This window comes from Pseudophryne corroboree, chromosome 2 (assembly GCF_028390025.1).
Source record: "Pseudophryne corroboree isolate aPseCor3 chromosome 2, aPseCor3.hap2, whole genome shotgun sequence".
In the NCBI taxonomy this organism is placed as follows: Eukaryota; Metazoa; Chordata; class Amphibia; order Anura; family Myobatrachidae; genus Pseudophryne; species Pseudophryne corroboree.
Genome location: NC_086445.1, coordinates 932,944,789 through 932,971,629, shown reverse-complemented (window position 1 = coordinate 932,971,629; position 26,841 = coordinate 932,944,789). Strand labels below are relative to the sequence as shown.

At 48.2% G+C, this 26,841-nt stretch overlaps 1 protein-coding gene across 1 annotated transcript in view; it reads left to right on the top strand.

The window, feature by feature from the left end:
- Positions 1-442: 442 nt before the first annotated feature.
- TBC1D23 (TBC1 domain family member 23) overlaps positions 443-26,841 on the top strand; it is a 365,222-nt gene continuing 338,823 nt past the window's right edge. Inside the window, exon 1 of the mRNA XM_063956244.1 lies at positions 443-3,039. Within this exon, the coding sequence (XP_063812314.1) occupies positions 2,939-3,039 (101 nt within the window). The 5' untranslated portion in view covers positions 443-2,938. The remainder of the gene's footprint in view (positions 3,040-26,841) is intronic.

Below are 26,841 nucleotides of genomic sequence, written 5' to 3'. Positions count from 1 at the left end.
ATTATCTGTCAATTCTTTGTGAGTTATGGGAGAAAGGTAATCTGTCTCCCAACTCCTAACAATCAAAGCCCACAACTTTGTCTCAAACCCAGAGATTATGTCCCAATAAAGGTAAGAAGTTTATAAGTTGAAAGCGAAACCAAGGCAACAATATGTGTGAGAGGGTCAGTGTTGAGGGTCGGGTCATATGAGGGAAACCGTACTTAAATGTTTTTACTGTAATATTGTTGGCTGATGTTATACAATGTGTGGGGACAAGCATATTTTCAGTGGGATTGTATGTAATACTCCACTATGAGCAGTATTATGTCAGACATTTTGCATCACGAAGGTGTATGTCATTATACAACTGACAGACCATATCTCCCAGCAGCCCCGGCAACTGCTCAGGAGCAGGTCACATGACCAGTCAGGTGGAGAGGTCAGTGACAGTTGGGAGAAAGGCAGTTGGTGAGAGCAGAGGTGAGGTAACTGACCTTGAGAGGAGACCTATGCCGTCAGTAGTGTGCTGAGGTGACTGAGAAGATGGAGGCGGACCCTCCTCCCGCAATGGACAGTAATGTGACTCATCCCCCATACAAGACAAGATTGGGGATGTGCTTGTAATAAGAGTGACAGCGGCAGGAGCAGTTCCCAATAGTGACCGGTAGAGCAGAGGTGAAATTGCCATCCCTCTGTGTGTATTATTAAAGGCAGGTGGCGGACTGGGAGACGGGCCTAGACTCCCCAAATTAGGACAATAATGGGCAGTGGGGAGCGTTACCAGCCTACTGGAGCATGAAAGCCAGCGCAGGTCCTGCACTAACAGCTGTCTACAGCACAGCACTTCCATTACTACTGGATAGGTATCACTGCAAACAGATGTAGCAATACTCAGTTACTGTGAGTCACCACAGTTCACTACACACTAACTATACAAAGAATAAAGCAGTTTCTGTACTTGTGAGTAAACTAAGGCACCCTGCTGCAATATTACCTATTACACAGGAACAGTTATATTTGCATTGAGCAGAACTTAAGTAAATGAGTGATTCAACCCTGTAGGATTTAATGTAATGCACATCAACAGATTGTGGTACTTCTTCCTAAGCAAGAGTAAAAGCTGGCAATCCTATCAGCCGTGATACTGAGATTTTAACCCTGTTGAGCCAGTTCTGCTAGTAAAGTCCTGCTTGACATCCATCCCCCTACAAACTTCAATGTTAAAACGACAACTTATTGAACCTTTTATCTCAGTTGCATTTGTCTCAAGCTTACCTTGAAATGAGCGCTCTTTAATACTACTTATATCGTCTCATTAACTCTTAAAAGGAGACAGGAGTAAAAGACAACTCATGTGCACCACCAAAAGTATATACAGATGAACTTGGTTGTTTAATTAAATTTGAAGCATGCTCATACTGATCAATATTAGAGCTCTGATCTCGTGTATTAAAGATAACATGCATACGGTAACCATTTATGTATCTGTTATAAAATGTACTCTGCTAGTACGGACACAGGTAATTCTGTTTTGACTCCTGAGTAAGAAGACTCTGAGGTGGTGTAATAAAATAGTTTTTATTGTTTGGTGTACCATTGCATAGGGTTGTTAATATTGCTAAATTGGATGCTGTTGTACAAACAGTGTGCTTCAATAATATTACGAAGTTATTATTGAGATTCAGAAATTCCAACGTGAACTGACAACAGTGAATAAACCTCTTTGTGTAAGATTCCCTTCTCGCCTCTCTATCGAGATTACAAGGACCTGTGGATTAGGAAGAGAGAGACAAGTTACTACATTAGATCCCTGCCTGAATACTTACCTCTATGTCACAGCGCCGCGGCCGCCGCGCTTACCTCTCCGGGTGCGCTAGGTCGCCTGGCGGTCGTCCACACTGGTGGGCTTCGGGTCCCGGCGTCCGTTGCCGCTGGTCCCGGCGGTCTTCCAGGGAATGGGCGGCGCCGGCACGTCCAGCGTCCACGGAGGTGGGCGGGTGATGTCATTGGCTCTCTTCCTCCCCGCCAATCAAACCGGGGCGGGAAGTTCAAAAGCAGACGCCGGGCAGAGCCCCGGCGCCTGAGTATCTTCTCTTTCCCTGAAAGTGACTCCAGTGCTCCTGTCTATATGGTTACCTGCTACTGCTTTGAAAACTCCAGCGTTCCGGTGGGCAAAGTGACTCCTACTACTGCTTACAAGCTCTGGTACCTCTTTGCCGCACAGACCTCTGCGTCTCCAGCATTCTTCAGTGTCTTTAACCATCGCTCACAAGTTCACCAGTGTCTTTAAACATCGCTCACAAGTTCTTCATGCTTCACTGTCTTTCACCATCGCTCACAAGTTCATCAGTGTCTTTCATCATCGCTCACAAGTTCATCAGTGTCTTTAAACGTCGCTCACAAGTTCTTCATTCTTCAGTATCTTTAAACATCGCTCACAAATTCTTCAGTGTCTTTCACCACCGCTCACAAGTTCATCAGTGTCTTTGAACATCGCTCACAAATTCTTCAGTGTCTTTCACCACCGCTCACAAGTTCATCAGTGTCTTTAAACATCGCTCACAAGTTCATCAGTGTCTTTAAACGTCGCTCACAAGTTCTTCATTCTTCAGTATCTTTAAACATTGCTCACAAATTCTTCAGTGTCTTTCACCACCGCTCACAAGTTCATCAGTATCTTTAAACATCGCTCACAAATTCTTCAGTGTCTTTCACCACCGCTCACAAGTTTGTCAGTGTCTTTAAACATCGCTCACAAGTTCATCAGTGTCTTTAAACATCGCTCACAAGTTCTGCATTCTTTAGTGTCTTTAAACATCGATCTCAAAATTCTTCCGTGTCTTTCGACATCGCTCACAAGTTCCCATTCTGCTATGTGCTTCAGCATCGTGTTCAAATCCTTCTCATCATAAAGTTCTTTAGCGTTTTACACCAATTATAACTGTTAAAGTTCTGCATGAGGAAAACCTATATCCGGCCATCTCTACTCCGACCCAGCTGTGGTTCCCCTTCCCGACCATCGGAAGAACCCCCGAGTTCTCAACACTCCCAACTCAGGTCAGTGATACTCTAGATATTAGTATAATACTCACTTGGATATTACACAGAATCCGTAAGTCACATTACACCGCACAGTATTGTCCGTTAGTGACATTACAGTGCACAGCAGCATCCTTTATTCACATTATACCGCCCAGAAGCATCTGTTGGTCATATTACCCCACCCAGAATCGTCTGTTAGTCACATTACGCTACCCAGCAGCGTCCGTTAGTCACACTGCGGCATCCAGCAGCATCCGTTAGTCACAGTATGCAACACAGTAGCATCTGTTAATCATATTACAGCAAAGAGCAGTGTCCTTTAGTCACATTGCGCCGCCCAGCAACATCCTTTAGTAACACTGCACCACCCAGCAGCATCCGTTAGTCACACTGCACCGCTCAGTAGAGTCCGTTAGTCACATTACGCCGCCCAGAAGCTTCTGTTAGTCATATTACGCCGCCCAGCAGCATTCGTTAGTCACATTACGCTACACAGCAGCGTCCGTTAGTCACACTGCGCCGCCCAGCAGCATCCGTTAGTCTCATTATGCCACACAGTAGCATCTGTTAATCATATTAAAGCAAAGAGCAGTGTCCTTTAGTCACAATGCACCACCCACCAGCATCCTTTAGTCACAATGCACCACCCACCAGCATCCGTTAGGCACACTGCGCCACACAGTAGAGTCCGTTAGTCACATTGCACCACCTAGCAGTGTCCGTTAGTCACATTGCACTGCCCTGCAGCGTGTCTTAGTTACATTGCGTCGCCCAGCAGCGTGTGTTAATCACATTGCGCCAGCCACCAGGGTCCGTTAGTCACATTACACTGTGAGTGGGAGAGGGGGAGTGTCACGAGTGGTGGAAGGGGGTGCCGCGAGTAAGGGAGGGGGCTACAGCAAGTGGAGGGGGGTGCCGCAAGTGGAGGGATGCCACAAGTGGGGGGGGGGGGGGGGTGCCGCGGGTGGGGGGGGGGGGGTGCCGCGGGTGGGGGGGGGGGGAGGGAGCATATGGGGGGTTGGCGTGTGTTTGAGAAGGGGTCTTGGGTGTAGCAGAGAGTGGGAGGGCAGAGAGAGCAGGAGAGGACAGCAGATGAGGAGAGATATCACTCACCATGTGTGCAGCGCTGTGGGACTGCTGGGAACTGGTATGGAGTGTCTGAGCTCCATCACGCTGCATCTCTCATAGGTGTTGGCGGCTGCCAGATGTAATGGTGAGTAACATGCTACTGGGGGCAGAGCCAGATGCCGCAATCGGCCCCCACAGTTCGGTCGAACTCCAGGGAACCTTCCCGGTAACTGTAAAGGCCAATCCGTCCCTGGATGTAAGTCAGTTTTATGACACCACTCTCAGCTACAGCAGTACACGTCCACTGTACACCGCGCTCATATCTGTTGCTTTCACAATCTACCTGAAATGCTATTTTTCAAAAGTATACAAGTATGATGGGGGTAAATCCAAGTTGATCGCAGCAGGAAATTTTTTAGCAGTTGGGCAAAACCATGTGCACTGCAGGGGAGGCAGATATAGCATGTGCAGAGAGAGTTAGATTTGGGTGTGGTGTATTCAATCTGCAATCTAAATTGCAGTGTAAAAATAAAGCAGCCAGTATTTACCCTGCACAGAAACAAAATAACCCACCCAAATCTAACTCTCTCTGCACATGTTATATCTGCCTCCCCTGCAGTGCACATGGTTTTGCCCAACTGCTAAAAAAATTCCTGCTGCGATCAACTTGGAATTACCCCCGATATACGCAGTGCACCTATATGGTACTGCGAATATTACATCAAGGAGGTGAAGTTTGGCAGCAAGTTCCTCATGTTCAGCCCCTCATTTATATTTTGTCAAACGATAATCTGATGAGTGTATGGGGAGAATAACTGTAAGAAAAGTACTACTCACTTGTAGCTGCAGATTATAATGTATTTTCTGATTGGTTGATCAGGGATGTAGTTATGTAACCGGCGGTCAGGAGAGCGCCGGTCACAATACCGATCCCGCCGTCTCTCAATCCCGACAGTCGGCATGCTGACTAACAGGGACTATTGCCACTCATGGGTGTCCACGACACCCATAGAGTGGGAATAGAACCTGTGGCGAGTGCAGGAGAGGTCATAGGTCGGTTTGAATAGGTGGGCGATGACTGTTCCAGATGCACTTGTGGGTGGTCTCCTCTGGGTTCCCGCCGCATACCTAATGTACAGTAAATACAGTTTATATCTATATTCTGCTCCTGCACATAACTATTCACAGGAACGTGCAATCTTCTGCAAACCAACACCGGAATATTACCCTTAAAATAACCTACAGCTGGATACCAAACACCACCTTATAACCTTGTTCTGTCCCCTCCTATCCTGTAAAGGTGAATCACTTTGTTCTGATACCATTTAAACTGTTGTAACTTGCTGGTGTGGTGCATGGAGACTGTGTACATTGTGCACTATTTGCATTAAATATGTAATGTGTTTTGATGGCTTTTCCATGCGTTCACAAACTCTACCGTAAATACTCATATCACGCGCAAATATGCGCACGCACGGCAGAACAAGTACACGCACGGCGGGCATCTGTGTGTAGTTTGTACGTGATGTGTCTACTGCAATATTTTTCGACTTTGACAATTGTCAATCAGTGTTGCTTCCTAAGTGGACAGTTTGATTTAACAGAAGTGTGATTGACTTGGAGTTACATTGTGTTAAGTGTTCCCTTTATTTTTTTGAGCAGGGTATATTTTTGTTATTAGTAATTTACATTTTATATCTAAAAAAATGGATTTAATATCCCTTTTGAATATCTGTGTAATTTTATGCTACATCTATGTTACAGCAATAATTAATATCTATCATTACCTGTGAATTTTGATGCTAAATTAATACCTTCTTAATAATCTTGCATTATATTCTTTATTTGAACTATGGGGGTCATTCCGAGTTGATCACTCGCTATTTTTTTGCAGCGCTGCGATCAGATAGTCGCCGCCTGTGGGGGAGTGTATTTTCACTTTGCATGTGTGCGAACGCTTGTGCAACCAAGCGGTACAAAATAGTTTTGTACAGTTTTCGAGTAGGTCTGGACTTAATCAGACGCTGCAATCACTTCAGGCTGTCAGGTCCCGGAATTGACATCAGACACCCGCCCTGCAAACGCTTAGACATGCCTGCATTTTTCCAACCACTCCCTGAAAACGGTCAGTTGACACCCATGAACGCCTTCTTCCTGTCAATCTTCTTGCGATCGGCTGTGCGAATGGATTCTTCGTTAAATCCATCGCCCAGCAACAATCCACTTTGTACCCTGTACGACGCACCTGCGCATTGTGGTGCATGCGCAGTTTTGACCTGATCGCAGCACTGCAAAAAAATAGCTAGCATGCGATCAGGTCGGAATGACCCCCTATATGCGCTATTGTAGCACTATTATAATGTATTTAATCTTTCTTTGGGAAATTATTTACTTCCTCAAATAGCTGTTCAGTTGAGTTGGATCAATGTTTCAATTGAGCACCAGTTGAAAGATTCCTAAAATGATGTTAATTCACTTTATAGGCATATCCCTATATTATTATATGTGCAAAAGGCTGTTCTACATCTACTAAAGTTCAGTGGTAGACACTTATTTGCATTCCATACCGGTATGTATTATAGTCTTTCCCCTCACTTTCACTTTCAGACACATTTATGGAGTTTATAATTAACTCCTCCAGCTATGTTCATTTATATAGGTCATTTTAGACCATCGTTGAGATACTGCATATTGGTGTATGGACACTTTTTTCCGTAATGGAGCCACATCACGCTGAGATTTTTCATACTAGTTATTAGTCTGGTATGTATCCTCATTTCCTCTCACCACCACCTATTTCCTGTCTTCTTTATTTTATAGTCTAAAGTAATTTATTATTCATTAACTACTGTAGGTATCGTATCCAGTTATCCTGGTTTGAATAGAGGTTTATACATTTCATCAGATTTTCTTCACATCATTGTTTGAGAATTTTGGTATGTATGGTTCCACATATGTTGTAAATAATCATATATATATTTTGGAAATTGGTACTGCTCATATATTCAGTTGTTCTATTTTATTGTTTAGATAAAGCACCCCTGATGAAGTCCCGATAGGAGGCGAAACGCGTTGGATTGATCTATTGTTCTACTTCTGTATCGTATGTTTCAACAAATAAATACACTAAAAACTGAATGTAAAACCGGATATATCTAAAGACGTCCTCTGTAAAATCACAAAGACGTATTAAGTTTTATTCTGTACTTTTATGAATAAATGTTATTCTATGTAATTGAAAATTGGTTTGTTTTAAACTGATGTACTAATATTATTGAAACAGCACCATACATGTAAGCTCCCTCAAATCTGTTTGTTTGATATATATATATATATATATATATATATATAAATAAATATATGGTCCTCCACAATAGCAGCACTCCAAGCCTTTGCTAAATCACTCCAAACACAGCCAATATGTAGTAGTCAACGTTTCAATGCCTTTTTAGTCGGGCATTTTCATCAGGACATAACACAACATAAAAAAAAATGTTTATATACCCAAATACTCACCATGTGCAACCCAGTCCCAATCACGCTGCTGCTGGCATCCCCAGCCAGTGGCACGCTCTAGTGATGTCACCGCGCCGGTTGCCTAGTCACATAACGTGCACCACAGGTAGTAAGTCACTGAGGCAGCGCTGAAGCCTCACTATGGAAATGTGCAATACATGCATCATCACGCCGCCTGTGTAGTTATGCGGACGTGAATACCGAGCATTGACATGGTAACTGCTATACCTGTATACCCACAGGAAGCAGATGTATATCTGTAAACATCAACACAGAGGTATCAGGATAAACAATACTAACATATGCCCATAACAGGAGCGTTCCAGCATCAAATACAATAGGCTGGAACAAATACACTGCTCTTAACATCTGGCCACATACTTATAATGAAAAATATATTACAGCTCTATAATCTACATATGGCTATCATATACATATAACTTGTAAAATAAAATAAGCCACTCCTATGGAAATAGCATAATGGGGGCACATGGTGAGCACTAAGGATCCCCAGAGTAAGACATATAGCAAGACAAAAGGTAACACATAGCTATCCAACATATGTATCTTCAGCGGCAACAATATATACTAAGGTACATACATTACATATATACTTATGTTGACTGAAAATACCTGTTATTATATTAAGAGACCATAAAAAGTTATATTGAAAAGATGATAATAGTATGGAGCATCTATGGGCTAGATATTATCTCTATATTTGTTACCAGTATACTCTACCAGATTAACAAAATATATTCAAGTTAAGTTGGTCATTAAGACCAGTGGGAGTAACTGTATTGAGGCGGTGTATCCACCTAGCCTCACATCTGAGTAACTTCAATGGTCGATTACCACCCCTAATGGATTCAGGGACCTGGTCAATCATGCGATAGCGAATGGTGTAGAGTGGATGCTGTTTATTTAAGAAGTGACGCGCCACCGGGTGTTCACTATTGCCAGTTTTATATGCTGCTCTGATGGCTGATCTATGTGCCGTCATTCTCGTTTTAAATGCTGTTTTCTGTCTTAAGACAAGCCACATGGGCAAATAATCTGATACACGACGAATCGTGAATTACATGTCAATTTTTTTTTTTTCCAGTTTTTATTAAAGGTTTTAATTGCATCAACAGATGGGGGGAAAGCTCTCACACCAACACAGGTAGAAAAAACATCGACATCAACAGTGCATATTCGTTAAGTACAAATCAAATTGAAAAGATGTCAAAAGGGAAGAATAAACAACCCTGCGATAGCGAATTAATGTGTTAGGGGTGGTGTCTTCTAAGTGATGTAGGAGATAGATCCATCCTGAATCTATGAAGGCGCTCCCACACCTCAAGAATATGTAGAGTAATAAAATAAAATGAGTCAAAGAATAGGGGCGCCCGAGGGCGATAAGATAGAAGTAGAAAGATGTGTGGGGTAAGAAAGGAAGAGGGTAAGAGAAGGACAAAGGGGGTTAGAAATGTAGAGGGGGGGGGGGGGGGTTACCACTTAATAAGGTTATAGGATGTAGTGAAGAAAAGTTTCAGTTACCATCCAAGGGAGTGGCTAGATAGGCCTGGGAGGTCTTGTATTCCAACCAAGGGGCCCATGTGGTATCGAATTCACTAGATTTGCCTATTGATGAGAGGAACAAATCCTCCATTCTCATGAAATAGTTCAGTTTAGTGAACCATGTATGACTCGTGGGTGGAATTTGGGATCTCCACTTGGTTGGGATCACAGCACGTGCTGCATTGCTTAAGTGCCGTAGTAGGGAGTGTTTGTGTTGAGAGATTGGAATTGTTGAATGATTGATAAGCCAGAATGCAGGGTCATGTGGGATTTGGGTCTTGAGGATGATCTGGGAGATGTGTATAACCTCCCGCCAGAAGGGTTGTATTAGTGGACATGTCCACCAAATATGTAGAAGGGTGCCAGAGGGGGAGGAGCAGCGCCAGCAGAGTGCCGATGAGGAGGGGTACATAGCATGGAGAAGGGAGGGGGGCCTATACCATCTTGTCACGACTTTATATTGAGTCTCTCTTATTTGGACACAAACAGAGCTTGTATGGGTTTTTAAGCATATTTCTCAGACGTCCTAGTGGATGCTGGGACTCCGTAAGGACCATGGGGAATAGCGGCTCCGCAGGAGACAGGGCACAAAATAAAAGCTTAAGGATCAGGTGGTGTGCACTGGCTCCTCCCCCTATGACCCTCCTCCAAGCCTCAGTTAGATTTTTGTGCCCGGCCGAGAAGGGTGCAATCTAGGTGGCTCTCCTGAGCTGCTTAGAATAAAAGTTTAGTTTAGGTTTTTTTATTTTCAGTGAGTCCTAAGGCAACAGGCTCACTGCATCGTGGGACTAAGGGGAGAAGAAACGGACTCACCTGAGTGCAGAGTGGATCGGGTTTCTTAGGCTACTGGACATTAGCTCCAGAGGGACGATCACAGGTTCAGCCTGGATGGGTCACCGGAGCCGCGCCGCCGTCCCCCTTACAGAGCCAGAAGAGACGAAGAGGTCCGGTGAAATCGGCGGCAGAAGACATCCTGTCTTCAGACTAAGGTAGCGCACAGCACCGCAGCTGTGCGCCATTGCTCTCAGCACACTTCACACTCCGGTCACTGAGGGTGCAGGGCGCTGGGGGGGAGCGCCCTGAGACGCAATATAACAGTATATACCTTAGGTGGCAAAAAGAATACATCACATATAGCTCCTGGGCTATATGGATGTATTTTAACCCCTGCCATTTTTACACAAAAAAGCGGGAGATAAGGACGTCGTGAAGGGGCGGAGCCTATCTCCTCAGCACACAAGCGCCATTTTCCCTCACAGCTCCGCTGGAAGGACGGCTCCCTGACTCTCCCCTGCAGTCCTGCTTCAGAATCAGGGTAAAAAAGAGAAGGGGGGGCATTTTTGGCAGCAAATAACGATAATAACAGCAGCTATAAGGGAATAACACTTATATAAGGTTATCCCTGTATATATATATAGCGCTGGGTGTGTGCTGGCAGACTCTCCCTCTGTCTCTCCAAAGGGCTAAGTGGGGTCCTGTCCTCTATCAGAGCATTCCCGGTGTGTGTGCTGTGTGTCGGTACGCGTGTGTCGACATGTATGAGGAGGAAAATGATGTGGAGGCGGAGCAGTTGCCTGTGTTGGTGATGTCACCCCCTAGGGAGTCGACACCTGACTGGATGATTGTATTTAAACAATTAAGTGATAATGTCAGCAATTTGCAAAAAACTGTTGACGACATGAGACAGCCGGCAAATCAATTAGTGCCTGTCCAGGCGTCTCAGACACCGTCAGGGGCGCTAAAACGCCCGTTACCTCAGTGGGTCGACACAGACCCTGACACAGATACTGAGTCTAGTGTCGACGGTGACGAGACAAACGTAATGTCCAGTAGGGCCACACGTTACATGATCACGGCAATGAAAGAGGCATTGAACCTTTCTGACACTACAAGTACCACAAAGAAGGGTATTATGTGGGGTGTGAAAAAACTACCAATAGTTTTTCCTGAGTCAGAGGAAATAAATGAGGTGTGTGATAAAGCGTGGGTTTCCCCCGATAAAAAACAGCTAATTTCTAAAAAATTATTAGCATTATATCCCTTCCCGCCAGAGGTTAGGGCGCGTTGGGAAACACCCCCTAGGGTAGATAAGGCGCTCACACGTTTATCTAAACAAGTAGCGTTACCGTCTCCTGATACGGCCACCCTCAAAGAACCAGCTGATAGAAGGCTGGAAAATATCCTAAAAAGTATATACACACATACTGGTGTTATACTGCGACCAGCAATCGCCTCAGCCTGGATGTGCAGTGCTGGAGTCGCATGGTCGGATTCCCTGACTGAGAATATTGATACCCTGGATAGGGACAATATTTTGTTAACTATAGAACATTTAAAGGATGCATTACTATATATGCGTGATGCACAGAGGGATATTTGCACCCTGGCATCAAGAGTAAGTGCTATGTCCATCTCTGCCAGAAGAGCGTTATGGACGCGACAGTGGTCAGGGGATGCGGATTCCAAACGGCACATGGAAGTATTGCCGTATAAAGGGGAGGAGTTATTTGGGGCTGGTCTATCGGACCTGGTGGCCACGGCAACGGCTGGAAAATCCACCTTTTTACCCCAGGTCACTTCACATCAGCAGAAAAAGACACCGTCTTTTCAAACTCAGTCCTTTCGTTCCCATAAGTACAAGCGAGCAAAAGGCCACTCCTTTCTGCCCCGGGGCAGAGGAAGAGGAAAAAGACTGCACCATGCAGCCGCTTCCCAGGAGCAGAAGCCCTCCCCTGCTTCTGCCAAGTCTTCAGCATGACGCTGGGGCTTTACAAGCAGACTCAGATATGGTGGGGGCCCGTCTCAAGAATTTCAACGCGCAGTGGGCTCACTCGCAAGTGGATCCCTGGATTCTACAGGTAGTATCGCAGGGGTACAAACTGGAATTCGAGGCGTTTCCCCCTCGTCGGTTCCTGAAGTCTGCTTTACCAAAGTCTCCCTCCGACAGGGAGGCAGTTTTGGAAGCCATTCACAAGCTGTATTCCCAGCAGGTGATAATCAAGGTACCCCTCCTGCAACAAGGAAAGGGGTATTATTCCACGCTGTTTGTGGTACCGAAGCCGGACGGCTCGGTGAGACCAATTTTAAATCTGAAATCCTTGAACACTTACATAAAAAGGTTCAAATTCAAGATGGAGTCACTCAGAGCAGTGATAGCGAACCTGGAAGAAGGGGACTATATGGTGTCTCTGGACATCAAAGATGCTTATCTCCACGTCCCAATATACCCTTCTCACCAAGGGTACCTCAGGTTTGTAGTACAAAACTGTCATTATCAGTTTCAGACGCTGCCGTTTGGATTGTCCACGGCACCTCGGGTCTTTACCAAGGTAATGGCCGAAATGATGATTCTTCTACGAAGAAAAGGCATTTTAATTATCCCTTACTTGGACGATCTCCTGATAAGGGCAAGATCCAGGGAACAGTTAGAAGTCGGAGTAGCACTATCTCAGGTAGTGTTACGTCAGCACGGGTGGATTCTAAATATTCCAAAATCGCAGCTGATTCCAACGACACGTCTACTGTTCCTAGGAATGATTCTGGACACAGTCCAGAAGAAGGTGTTTCTCCCGGAGGAGAAGGCCAGGGAGTTATCCGAGCTAGTCAGGAACCTCCTAAAACCAGGCCAGGTCTCAGTGCATCAGTGCACGAGGGTCCTGGGAAAAATGGTGGCTTCTTACGAAGCGATTCCATTCGGAAGATTCCATGCAAGAACGTTTCAGTGGGATCTACTGGACAAATGGTCCGGATCGCATCTGCAGATGCATCAGCGGATAACCCTGTCGCCAAGGACAAGGGTGTCTCTCCTGTGGTGGCTGCAGAGTGCTCATCTACTAGAGGGCCGCAGATTTGGCATTCAGGATTGGATCCTGGTAACCACGGATGCCAGCCTGAGAGGCTGGGGAGCAGTCACACAGGGAAGGAATTTCCAGGGCTTGTGGTCAAGCATGGAAACATCTCTTCATATAAACATTCTGGAACTAAGGGCCATTTACAATGCCCTAAGTCAAGCAAAACCTCTGCTTCAGGGTCAGGCGGTGTTGATCCAATCGGACAACATCACGTCAGTCGCCCACGTAAACAGACAGGGCGGCACGAGAAGCAGGAGGGCAATGGCAGAAGCTGCAAGGATTCTTCGCTGGGCGGAAAATCATGTGATAGCACTGTCAGCAGTGTTCATTCCGGGAGTGGACAACTGGGAAGCAGACTTCCTCAGCAGACACGACCTTCACCCGGGAGAGTGGGGACTTCACCCAGAAGTCTTCCACCTGATTGTAAACCGTTGGGAAAAACCAAAGGTGGACATGATGGCGTCACGTCTAAACAAAAAACTGGACAGATATTGCGCCAGGTCAAGGGACCCTCAGGCAATAGCAGTGGACGCTCTGGTAACGCCGTGGGTGTACCAGTCAGTGTATGTGTTCCCTCCTCTGCCTCTCATACCAAAAGTACTGAGAATCATAAGAAGGAGAGGAGTAAGAACTATACTCGTGGTTCCGGATTGGCCAAGAAGGACTTGGTACCCGGAACTTCAAGAGATGCTCACGGACGAACCGTGGCCTCTACCTCTAAGAAAGGACCTGCTACTGCAGGGGCCTTGTCTGTTCCAAGACTTACCGCGGCTGCGTTTGACGGCATGGCGGTTGAACGCCGGATCCTGAGGGAAAAAGGCATTCCAGAAGAAGTCATTCCTACTCTGGTCAAAGCCAGGAAGGACGTAACCGCAAAACATTATCACCGCATTTGGCGTAAATATGTTGCGTGGTGTGAGGCCAAGAAGGCCCCTACAGAGGAATTTCAACTGGGTCGTTTCCTTCATTTCCTGCAAACAGGACTGTCTATGGGCCTAAAATTAGGGTCCATTAAGGTTCAAATTTCGGCCCTGTCGATTTTCTTCCAGAAAGAACTGGCTTCAGTACCTGAAGTTCAGACTTTTGTAAAAGGGGTGCTGCACATACAGCCTCCTTTTGTGCCTCCAGTGGCACCTTGGGATCTCAATGTGGTGTTGAGTTTTCTAAAGTCACATTGGTTTGAACCACTTTCCACTGTGGACTTAAAATATCTCACATGGAAGGTGTCGATGCTGTTAGCCTTGGCTTCAGCCAGGCGTGTGTCAGAATTGGCGGCTTTATCATATAAAAGCCCTTACTTAATTTTTCATTCTGACAGGGCGGAATTGAGGACTCGTCCTCAATTTCTACCTAAGGTGGTTTCTGCATTTCACATGAACCAACCTATTGTGGTACCTGCGGCTACCAGGGACTTAGAGGACTCTAAGTTGCTTGACGTTGTCAGGGCCTTGAAAATATATGTTTCCAGGACGTCTGGAGTCAGAAAATCTGACTCGCTGTTTATCCTGTATGCACCCAACAAGCTGGGTGCTCCTGCTTCTAAGCAGACGATTGCTCGTTGGATTTGTAGTACAATTCAGCTTGCACATTCTGTGGCAGGATTGCCACAGCCAAAATCAGTAAAAGCCCATTCCACAAGGAAAGTGGGCTCATCTTGGGCGGCTGCCCGAGGGGTCTCGGCTTTACAACTTTGCCGAGCAGCTACTTAGTCAGGGGCAAACACGTTTGCTAAATTCTACAAATTTGATACCCTGGCTGAGGAGGACCTGGAGTTCTCTCATTCGGTGCTGCAGAGTCATCCGCACTCTCCCGCCCGTTTGGGAGCTTTGGTATAATCCCCATGGTCCTTACGGAGTCCCAGCATCCACTAGGACGTCTGAGAAAATAAGATTTTACTTACCGATAAATCTATTTCTCGTAGTCCGTAGTGGATGCTGGGCGCCCATCCCTAGTGCGGATTGTCTGCAATACTTGTATATAGTTATTGTTACAAAAATTCGGGTTATTATTGTTGTGAGCCATCTTTTCAGAGGCTCCTTTGCGTTTATCATACTGTTAACTGGGTTCAGATCACAAGTTGTACGGTGTGATTGGTGTGGCTGGTATGAGTCTTACCCGGGATTCAATATCCTTCCTTATTATGTACGCTCGTCCGGGCACAGTATCCTAACTGAGGCTTGGAGGAGGGTCATAGGGGGAGGAGCCAGTGCACACCACCTGATCCTTAAGCTTTTATTTTGTGCCCTGTCTCCTGCGGAGCCGCTATTCCCCATGGTCCTTACGGAGTCCCAGCATCCACTACGGACTACGAGAAATAGATTTATCGGTAAGTAAAATCTTATTTTTTTCCCAGTCCCTACTTGACAGAGAAATGCCTAGGTCTCTTTCCCATGCCACCGCATAGGATGGAGTGTCAGAAGGTTGGGTATGGCAGACAATCTTGTATAGAGTGGAGATAGTATGAGTCGGGTCATGGACGGCGACACAGAGTTTCTCGAAAAGGGTCATCTCTCTAGCGGCTTTCTGGAGTCTAGAGCTAGATATCAAGAAGTGTCTTATTTGCAGGAATTTCCAAAAGTCCTGTTGGGGGATGTCCCATTTTGCCCTAAGGTCTGAGAACTGCTTAACTCCAGTTGATGACACCATCTGTCCGACCCTGAACAGGCCTGCTGATGCCCAGTGAGAGAAGTGGGCTGGGTTGATTCCCGGAGCAAATTCAGGGTTGGCCAGGAAGGACGTCAGGGGACCGAATTTAGAAGAGATGTAGGGTAGTGTGCGCAATGATTTCCATATAGCAAGTGTAGGAGTAATGGTGGGATGAGGGTTGAGCAGTTTGGGGGGGGAGGGTAGCCAGGGGAAAATTTCTGGAAATTGGTGTACGTACAGACCCTCCAACTTCACCCATTGTTTAAGCTCTCGGTATCTCGTCCAATCTATAATTCTATTCAAGAGAATGGCATGGTAGTAATTTTTTATGTCGGGAAGCTGAAGGCCTCCTTTTACAATCAGTTTTGACATTTGGAAGCGACTAATCCTAGGTCTCCTCCGTTGCCAGACAAATTGTTGGATCAAGAGTGAAATAGATCGAAACCAGGTCTCCGGGATTTGGATCGGGAGGGTCTGCATTACATATAATAATTTGGGGAGGGTGTTCATCTTGACTACGTTTATCCTCCCGAACCAGGATAGGAATTTCATATTCCATCTGGAGTAGTCATTCCGAATCGTTTGCAATAGGGGAAGATAGTTCAGTGAGAATAACTGGGACTCTTTAGCGCTCAACTTAACACCTAGGTATGTTATGTGGGAAGGCTGCCATGAGAAAGGAAAAGAGTGTTTAAGGGTTGTAACGGAGTCTGCAGGAGCAGAAATGTTCAGAGCACTAGACTTTTTATAGTTAATTTTAAAATTGGAGAGATGTCCAAATAGGTCTAGTTCTTCCATTAGGTGCGGGAGGGAGTCAGTAGGGTGTGATATTATGGCCAAGAGGTCGTCGGCAAATAAGGCTAGTTTGTATTCGTCATTGCCTACGGTGAAACCTTTGATAGCCTGGTTAGCTCGAATGGACCTGGCCAATGCTTCAATACATAGCACGAAAATCAAAGGAGATAGTGGGCAGCCCTGCCTGGTACCATTGGTTATGATGAATGGGTCTGACAGGGTGCCGTTTACGCGAACCCTTGCCGTCGGGGAGTCATATAGGGCCATTATCCATGTGAGTGCATTAGGACCTAGTCCTATGTGCTCCAAGATGGTTTTCATAAATTTCCAACTGACCCTATCAAATGCCTTTTCGGCGTCAGTAGAGAGCAGAATGGTGGGGATAGAACTATGGGATGCTAGGTGGACAAGATTGAGGATTTTGGTGGTGTTGTCTTTGGCCTCTCGACCCACTACAAAACCTACCTGGTCGCTATGGACCAGGAGAGGGATCAGTCCGTTAAGTCTGTTTGCCAAAATCTTCGCATAGATTTTCAGGTCTACGTTGAGGAGGGAGATGGGTCTGTAGCTGGAGCAGGCCGAGGGATCTTTGCCCTGTTTCGGTATCACCGACACGTGGGCTTCAAGTGAATCACGGGAAAAGTGGGAGCCAGATGAAATTGAGTTAAATGCATGGAGCAGGAGAGGGAGCAGTCTATCTTTAAACACCTTATAGTATGCTATAGTGAAGCCGTCAGGGCCAGGACTTTTCCCCGGCTTCATAGAGGAGATGGCCTGGTCTATCTCTTGGGTAGTGAAGGGGGCTTCTAATGTAGTAAGCTTCGAAGGGGGAAGAACAGGGTAGTCGATGGACTTCAGGTAGTCCTTTATTTTTTGGTGTAGAAGACGGGGATCTGTATCAGGGGATGTATTCTCTAGATTATAGAGCAAGGTGTAAAAGTGTGCGAAACAGGCCCCAATCTCAGGTGATTTAAATTTGGGAGTCCCTCCGGCGTCCTTCACTGAGCCAATAAATGAGGCCGAGTGTTGGGCTCGTATAGCCTGGGCTAGGACTCGGCCAGGCTTGTTGCCCCACTGGTAGTATTTCTGTTTACATTTACGGATGGAATGGATTATGTTGTTAGAGAGGAGCTTATTCAGCTGGGAGCGGGCTTCTGACAATTCTACTAGGGTCACATCTGACAGGGATACCTTGTGGTACGTCTCGAGGACGTGAATTTTATGTAAAAGACCTGTGATCAGAGACTGTCTCTGTTTTTTTTTGTGGGTGCCTAGTTGTATCAACTTACCGCGAAGGACACATTTATGCGCCTCCCACACGGTGAGATGGGAGACATCACCTGTGACGTTCGTGGCAATATAATCATCTAGAGTTTTGTCTAAGGCTTCTTTACAGAGTGTGTCATATAGGAGGGACTCATTGAGTCTCCAGGTCCATTGTTTGTGAGAGCCGTGAGGGAGGGACAAGGTCAAAGTCACCGGGGCATGGTCAGACCATGTGATCGAGCCTATAGTGGCTTCTATAAGAAGAGGGAGGTGTCTGTGGCTGAGGAATAAATAATCAATGCGGGAGTAAACCCTATGGGGATGGGAGTAGTAGGAGTAGTCACGTCCTGTGGGGTTAAGGGTTCTCCAGGAGTCGGCCAGTTGTTGTGTGTGGAGTAGGTGTTTAACGCGGCGGTATTTAGATGCAACAAATCTAGAGGTTTGGGATGAGGTGTCAGTATTAGGGTCCAATGTCCAGTTGAAATCACCACCTAAAACCGCGACGCCTTGCATCAAAGGATCTAGTTTCGGGAGGAAGGAGTTAAAGAAGGATAGTTGGGCCTGGTTAGGGGCGTACATCACCGCAAAGGTGAATATTTGCTCGGAGACCTTGCAAGTCAAAATAAGGAACCTTCCCGGAACCACCCTGTGTAAGGCTACGTCTGAGACATGTAAATCCCTAGAGAAAACAATAGCCACTCCCTTGGATTTGCCACCGGGGTTGTTACTGTAGAACGCTATTGGGAAGTAGCGATTGGTGATAGAGGGGTTGCGAATCCCAACCTTGAAATGGGTCTCCTGCACCAATGCAACGTCTGCTTTTTCAGACTTTAACAGACGCAGAAGACTGGATCTCTTCTCCGGAGAGTTGAGACCACGTGCATTGAGGGACAGTACTTTAATCTTCCCCGGGGTGCTCATGGTGGAATGAAGTAGAACACGTTCCCAGGAACCTCAAAGTGGAGGGAGGAGGAGAGGGGAGAAGGAAGAGCAAGCATGGAAAAAGAAATAAAAGAAAAAGGAGTACAAAAACAATGTAATAACATCAGCAAAAGACCCGCAGGAGAGAGACTGAATCGTAATCCCGTCAGTCTCCCTACCGACAATAAGTCAGAGGCGGGTATTGTGGGGGGAATGGGGGTGAACCGCAACCTGAACCATGATAACAGCAATAACATATTTAAACTGACACAGGGAAAGGGGGGGGGGGGGGGGGAGGATAAATAAGGGGAGTGGCCGGAGGGGGGACAAGGGCAGCGACCAAGTCCGCCACCCCCTCCCCTCGCCGGTCAACATATGCAGGAATGTTAACCATTTATCAACAACCTCCCTAGACAACTGGAAAATGACCTGTAACCTCGTCATGTCCCATTCGAGAATGAAAATTACCCTCCCATATTGCTTTAACAGCGAGCAATTCTGTTGGAGGGAATAACAATATCAATCAGAAGGGTCTTTTACAGCTAGGTGGTCTTGGAAAGAGATGTAGTCGGCTGGGATCTCCTCCTAGTGCCTCGAACCTCTTGCCATGGTTCCACGTTAGAAGATCGTTTAGGAGGAGGTATGTCCGAAAGAGGAAATTCCCAGTCCGGAATGGACATTGGAGGGAGGCCCAGGGAGGTACAGAAGGGGATAAGGCCTGTGTGGGAGGACAGGGTGTACCATTTCCCCGAGGAACAGGCTTGAAGGTGAAAGGGAAATCCCCAGCGGTAGCGAATCTGACGTTTCCGTAGTTCGTCTGTCAGGGGCTTCAGGGATCTCCGCTGCTGGAGTGTGTACCAGGAAAGATCTTGGTAGAGGCTTATGGAGCTGCCCTTGAAATCGATACCATCAAGTTGTCTGGCTTTGAACATGATTTCCTCCTTCTGGGCGAAATAATGGAGCCGGCAGATAACATCACGAGACCGGTCAGTGGCGAGGCCCCTTGGTTTAAGGGCCCTGTGGGCTCTGTCAAAAGTGATGACATTATCCGAGCTTGTTCCCAGTAGTTCGTTGAATATCTTGGACAGGGCGTCCACTAGCCCAGATTGGGGAACTTCCTCTGGGAGACCCCGGACTCTGATGTTGTTCCGCCTGCCCCTGTTGTCGATATCCGTCATTCTGGATTGTAAAGCTCGGATTTCTTTGGATTGAGCAAGGACAGAGTCTCTCAGCTGGGACACACAGGAAGCGCTGGCTTCTTGGTCTTCCTCTAGGGTAACCACCCGGTCGGATAGGTGTGTAATATCGCTTTTGATGGAGGCGAGCTCGTTCCTAATGGTGTCTTGAAGGTCTTGCTTCGTAGGAAGGGACTTCATAAAGGTCAGGATATCTCGGAGCTCGCGACTGCTAGCTGCCGTAGGGTCAGCCATCTCATCAGCCGGATTTGAGGTCGAAGACGCTGAAGGAGAGGTAGGGGAGCGGGGGGAGGAACGGCTCTCCATCTGTGGGGATATCGTAGGTTGAAGGAAGGGCCTCAGGTCAGATTGAGATCTTGTGACTTTTCGTGGTTGATTGTTTTTGCTCCTTTTAGAGTATCTCGAGGTACGTCTCATATTCCGGAAGGGGGACAGTAGGGAGGATGTTTGCAAGTAGCTCAAGGTGTGTCAGGATCAGCAGGATACATATGGCGACATGGTTCTTAGGAAGCGGTCACCCCCCGTGGCCTGATTTCAGATGACCATCAGGTGGCTTCGGGTAGAGTAGTAGGAAACAAAGGTCCAGGGTAGTACATAGCGATATGTGGGCGTCAGGCAGCAAGAAGGAGAAGCTTAGAGGTTTGAGTGATTCTGCAGGTGTGGAGAATATCGGTGGGAGGAAGCAGATGAGAGCGTTCACGGTATCTCTCCACCGGAGGGGGGTGTAATATGACCTGAGGAGGCCGTTTATAGCGTTGACCCCCGTTCAGAAAACGCGGAAGCGTGTCCCGGACACGGACCAGCCAGCGACCGGGGGGGCTCTACTCAGCGGGGGATGAGGTCTGCAGCTGGGACCAGGAGAGGAGGATCACCGGCTGGGTTCGGGGCCAGCTCCAGCGAGCACTTATGTAGGGGTGAAGTGGGTCTCCTGCAGGGTCTAGTGCTAGTGATGTATCTGACCTCTGTGGGGGTAGTGATGGAGGGTAGACGGCGTGCAGCTTCAATGCCCTTCCGGGTAGGCTACCACAGTTAGGAGCGGCAGGGCTGGCTGGGGAGTGTGTATTTGCAGAGGGAGCAGGAGAGAGGGGGCCTCCTGGGGCTTGTTAAAGGGCTCCCAGGTGAGCTAATCGGGTCCGTGACCCGTGGGCGGGCCGGCGTCTCACTGGAGGTCCCGGCTCAGGCCCAGCGAGTAGGCCTCGGTTCTTTGCGGCTCCGGACAACGGGTCTTAGGGCTAGGGGTGCAGGGAGAGTCAGCCTCTCGACTTACCCCGTTGTCCACGTCTGATCCCGTCTCCTTCCGGCTAGCGGGTTTGCGGTCTGAGCTCCGGGCGCGTCCGTCGGGTCACGAGCTGTCCGCAGCAAGAGGGAGCAGGAGGACCCCGTGGCTCGTTTCCTCTTCTGGTGCGGCTCCGGAGGTGCTGGGAATCACTTGTAGTGACCCGTGGGCGGGCCGGCGTCTCACTGGAGGTCCCGGCTCAGGCCCAGCGAGTAGGCCTCAGTTCTTTGCGGCTCCGGATAACGGGTCTTAGGGCTAGGGGTGGAGGGAGAGTCAGCCTCTCGACTTACCCCGTTGTCCACGTCCGATCCCGTCTCCTTCCGGCTAGCGGGTTTGCGGTCTGAGCTCCGGGCGCGTCCGTCGGGTCACGAGCTGTCCGCAGCAAGAAGGAGCAGGAGGTCCCCGTGGCTCGTTTTCTCTTCTGGTGCGGCTCCGGAGGTGCTGGGAATCACTTGTAGTGAGGTGGAGAGGCGATAGGTTCTTGTGGGACTTCCGTCCCGTTCCGTCCAGCCCCAAAATCGAGTCCCAGGCTTTAGGCTAGGGGGAAGGCCGCAATCCGCAGGAGTGCTTAAAAGCACTCCCCGACTCCGCGGGTCCCCTACAGCAGTTGCCAGAGAGTGTTCCCAGGCAATTAGGAGCAGTCTGGGGGTGGCTAGGAGGGTATTAAACCTGAAATGAGGGTTAATTAGGCAGGAGCTCTGGGATCCACATGCACTCCCTAGGACATCCAGGCCACGCCCCTTACATGTCAATTTATGTTTAATAAGATATTTCCTACCAGATGTTGGGTGGTAAAAACGAGTTTTATGGTAAGAACTTACCTTTGTTAAAACTCTTTCTGCGAGGTACACTGGGCTCCACAAGGATTGGACAATGGGGTGTAGAGTAGGATCTTGATCCGAAGCACTAACAAGCTCAAAAGCTTTGACCTTCTTCCCAAGATGCATAGCGCCGCCTCCTATATCACCCCGCCTCCGTGCACAGGAGCTCAGTTTTGTTAACCAGCACAATGCAGTAGCAAGTAAAAGAGACGACAACTGCCAGTTGCCACAAACACCACACTCTCCAGACAGAATAAGTGTCAGCGGCTAATGCCATACCAACCCAAAGAAGCTAAGTGCGTCAGGGTGGGCGCCTTGTGGAGCCCAGTGTACCTCGCAGAAAGAGTTTTAACAAAGGTAAGTTCTTACCATAAAACTCGTTTTCTGCTGCGGGGTACACTGGGCTCCACAAGGATTGGACAATGGGGATGTCCTAAAGCAGTTCCTTATGGGAGGGGACGCACAGTAGCGGGCACAAGAACCCAGCGTCCAAAGGAAGCATCCTGGGAAGCGGCGGTATCGAAGGCACAGAACCTTATGAACGTGTTCACTGAGGACCACGTGGCCGCCATGCACAATTGTTCAAGGGTCGCATCACGGCGGGCCGCCCAAGAAGGTCCAACAGACCGAGTAGAATGGGCCGTAATGTGAGCAGGAGCTGACAGACCAGCCCTCACATAAGCATTTGCAACCACCATTCTTATCCATCTGGCCAAAGTCTGCTTGTGAGCAGGCCAGCCCCGTTTGTGAAATCCAAACAGAATAAAGAGAGAATCAGATTTCCTAACAGAAGCAGTTCTCTTCACATAGATACGGAGAGCCCGTACCACATCCAAAGACCGCTCTTTGGAAGACAAATCAGGAGAGACAAAGGCCGGAACCACAATCTCCTGATTAAGGTGGAACGAAGAAACCACCTTAGGTAAATATCCGGGACGAGTCCTAAGAACCGCCAGGTCACGGTGAAAAATCAGATATGGGGAACTACAAGACAAGGCACCCAGATCCGACACTCTTCTAGCAGAGGCAATAGCCAGCAAGAAGACCACCTTAAAGGAAAGTCACTTAAGGTCAGCTGAACCAAGGGGTTCAAATGGAGGTTCCTGCAACGCCTCCAAAACCACCGACAAATCCCAAGGAGCCACAGGCGGGACATAGGGAGGTTGGATACACAACACACCCTGAGTGAAAGTATGAACACCAGGCAAAGTCGCAATTTTTCTCTAAAACCACACCGACAAGGCAGAAATATGAACCTTGAGGGAGGCCAGACGCAGGCCTAACTCTAAGCCTTGCTGCAGAAAAGCCAAAAGCTTGGCTGTACTAAACTTGGAAGCGTCATAATTGTTAGATGTGCACCAAACAAAGTAGGAATGCCAGACCCTATGGTAAATCCGAGCAGAAGCCGGTTTCCGGGCCAGCAACATAGTTTTAATGACCTCTTCAGAAAAACCCTTAGCCCTCAAGGCGGAAGCTTCAAGAGCCACGCCGTCAAAGACAGCTGGGCTAGGTCCTGGTAGACACAGCGGCCCTGAACGAGGAGGTCTGGGCGTTGTGGAAGTAGAATTGGACGCTCTGACGATAGGCCCTGCAGGTCTGAGAACCAGTGCCGTCTGGGCCACGCCGGAGCTATGAGAAGCAGATTTCCTTTTTCTTGCTTGAACTTCCGAATTACCCTGGGCAGGAGTGACACCAGAGGGAACACGTACGGCAGCCGAAACCTCCATGGCACCGCTAGCGCATCCACGAATGCTGCTTGAGGATCCCTTGTCCCTGCTCCGAAGACCGGAACCTTGTGATTGTGTCGAGACACCATCGGATCCACATCTGGAAGACCTCACTTTTCCACGAGGAGTTTAAACACTTCTGGATGGAGGCCCCACTCACCGGCATGCACGTCCTGACGACTGAGAAAGTCCGCTTCCCAATTTTCAGGACTTCCGGAATGAATATTGCCGATATTGCCAGTAGATGGCGTTCCGACCAACGTAGAATCCGTGAGACTTCCTTCATTGCCAAACGGCTTCGAGTGCCGCCTTGATGATTTATGTAAGCCACTGTGGTGGCATTGTCCGACTGTAATTGAACGGGACGGTTCTGAATTAAATGCTGGGCCAGGTTCAACGCATTGAAGACCGCCCGCAATTCCAGAATGTTGATGGAGAGGAGAGATTCCTCCTTGGTCCACCGACCCTGAAGGGAGTGCTGCTCCAGCACCGCGCCCCAACCTCTTAGACTGGCATCTGTCGTCAACAGGACCCAGTTGGATATCCAGGAGGGACGGCCCCTTCCCAATTGTTGGTCCTGGAGCCACCAGAGCAGCGACAGACGAACCTCCGGAGTCAATGAGATCATGTGAGACCTGATCCGGTGAGGCAGGCCGTCCCACTTGGCTAGAATTAGCCTCTGGAGGGGGCGAGAATGGAATTGAGCATACTCCACCATGTCGAATGCTGATACCATGAGGCCCAGCACCTGCATTGCCGAATGTATCGACACTTGCGGACGAGAAAGGAAGCAACGAATCCTGTCCTGAAGCTTCAGGACTTTCTCCTGAGACAAGAACAACCCCTGGTTGGGAGTGTCCAACATCGCTCCCAGGTGCACCATGCTCTGAGCAGGGACCAGGGAGGATTTCTTCCAGTTGATGAGCCACCCGTGGGCTTGTAGAAACCGGACCGTCATATCCAGATGACGTAGGAGAAGATCTGGGGAATTTGCCAGGATTAACAAGTCGTCCAGATACAGCAGTATCCTGACCCCTTAACGGCGGAGTACCACCGTCATCACCGACATAACTTTCGTGAAGACTCGCGGAGCCGTTGTTAAACCAAAAGGTAATGCCCGAAACTGGTAATGGATGTTGCCAATAGCAAACCTCAGGTATTGTTGATGTGACACTGCTATAGAAATATGCAGGTAAGCATCCTGTATGTCCAGGGAGACCATGTAGTTCCCAGGTTCCAAGGCCAGAACTATAGAGCGAAGGGTTTCCATACGGAGCTTGGAAATCTTCACAAACCTGTTCAATGCATTGAGGTTGAGAATAAGCCGGGAGGACCCATTCGGTTTCGGGACTATAAACAGCGGAGAATAGTACCCCCGACCCCTTTGAACAAGAGGCACCTGTACTACGACTCCTGTATCAAGGAGGGTCTGTACCACCGAGTGTAGAGTTTTTGCCTTTGTCTGGTCCAAAGGGACGTCTGTCTGGCAAAATCGATGAGGGGGTCGGATTTTGTAGGCTATGGCGTAACCTCGAGTGACGTCTTCCCGTACCCAGGCATCTGAAGTGGTCTTCAACCGTTCCTGGTTATACACTATAAGCCGGCCCCCCACCCTGGGATCCCCCAGGGGGAGGCCCGCCCCGTCATGCGGCAGGCTTATCGGTCTTGGCAGCTGGCTGACGGGCAGCCCAGGCTCTTTTGGGCTTCAGCTTACCTGGTTTGGAAGTGCGGGCCTGCTTATGGTACGCCTGACCTTTTGATTTACCTGAAGGACGAAAGGGGCGAAAGGACGTACCTTTAGCCTTTGACACAGAAGGAGCGGTATTAGGCAGACAGGCAGTTTTGGCAGTAGCCAAGTCAGCCACTATCTTATTTAAGTCCTCCCCAAAAAGAATATCTCCCTTGAAAGGGAGTACCTACAGGGTTTTTCTAGAGTCCAGATCCACAGACCAGGATCTCAGCCACAATATCCGGCGAGCCAGGACTGACGTAGTAGAGGCCTTGGCTGCTAGGATACCGGCATCAGAAGCCGCCTCTTTAATATATTGAGAAGCTGTGACAATATATGACAAGCATTGTCTAGCATGGTCAGAGGAGATTTCAGCTTCTAACTCCAAGGCCCATGCTTCAATAGCCTCTGCAGCCCATGTAGCTGCAATAGTGGGCCTTTGTGCAGCACCCGTGAGGGTGTAAACCGCTTTCAGACAACCCTCCACACGTTTATCCGTAGGCTCTTTTAGAGATGTGACGGTAGTGACAGGTAGAGCTGAGGAAACCACCATCCCAGCCACATGTGAGTCCACTGGAGGAGGCGTTTCCCAATTCTTATACAGCTCTGGCGCGAGGGGATAGCGGGCCAGCATCTTCTTTTAAGGCACAAACTTCTTACCTGGGTTTTCCCAGGGTTCCTGACGTATATCCAATAGGTGATCAGAGTGAGGTAAAACTTGTTTAACCACCTTCTGACGCTTGAACCTATCTGGTTTCTTAGGAGGGACGGATGGCTCGGGATCATCCGTAATCTGCAGAATTAACTTAATAGCCTCCAAAAGATCAGGAACATCCACATGTGAACTAACCTCCCCATCAGCTGTATCTGAGTTAGAACCTGTGGGGTCAGTGTAAGTGCCGTCTTCATCAGACGAGGTGTCAGTGACAGCAGTGGATTGTGAGGAGACAAGCGCTCGCTTAGAGGACCTCTTGGACTTAGGCGAGCGTTGGTCAGACTTTTTAGTAGTCAAGGACTGGTTCAACTTCTTTATTTAAGCAGATAAATCGTCCGCCCACGGCGGGTTAGCTGCAGGGACCACATACGGTTGTACCGGCATTGGGGGTCCCATAGGGGGTGTTAGTTTATGAACTAGCGTATGCAGAAGCGTGGAAAAAGCGGCCCACGGTGGGTCAGTATATGCCTCCGTTGCCACAGTCCCACTGGGCGGTAAGGAGCCCCCAGAACCAGCACCCACAGCTGCTATATTCTCCTCATATGTGCCTGTGGCTTCAGCAACACCAGCAGTGTGTTCCGCCCCAGAACCGTTACCCTCAGAAGCAGACATATGATATAACTTGCAGTATGAGGTAACACAGTACAATTATCAGCAGCACTATATCCCTAAACCCAAACCCCTGCGCAGTGTAGTCAGCACTAGCAGAGATAAAGGAGAGATATGG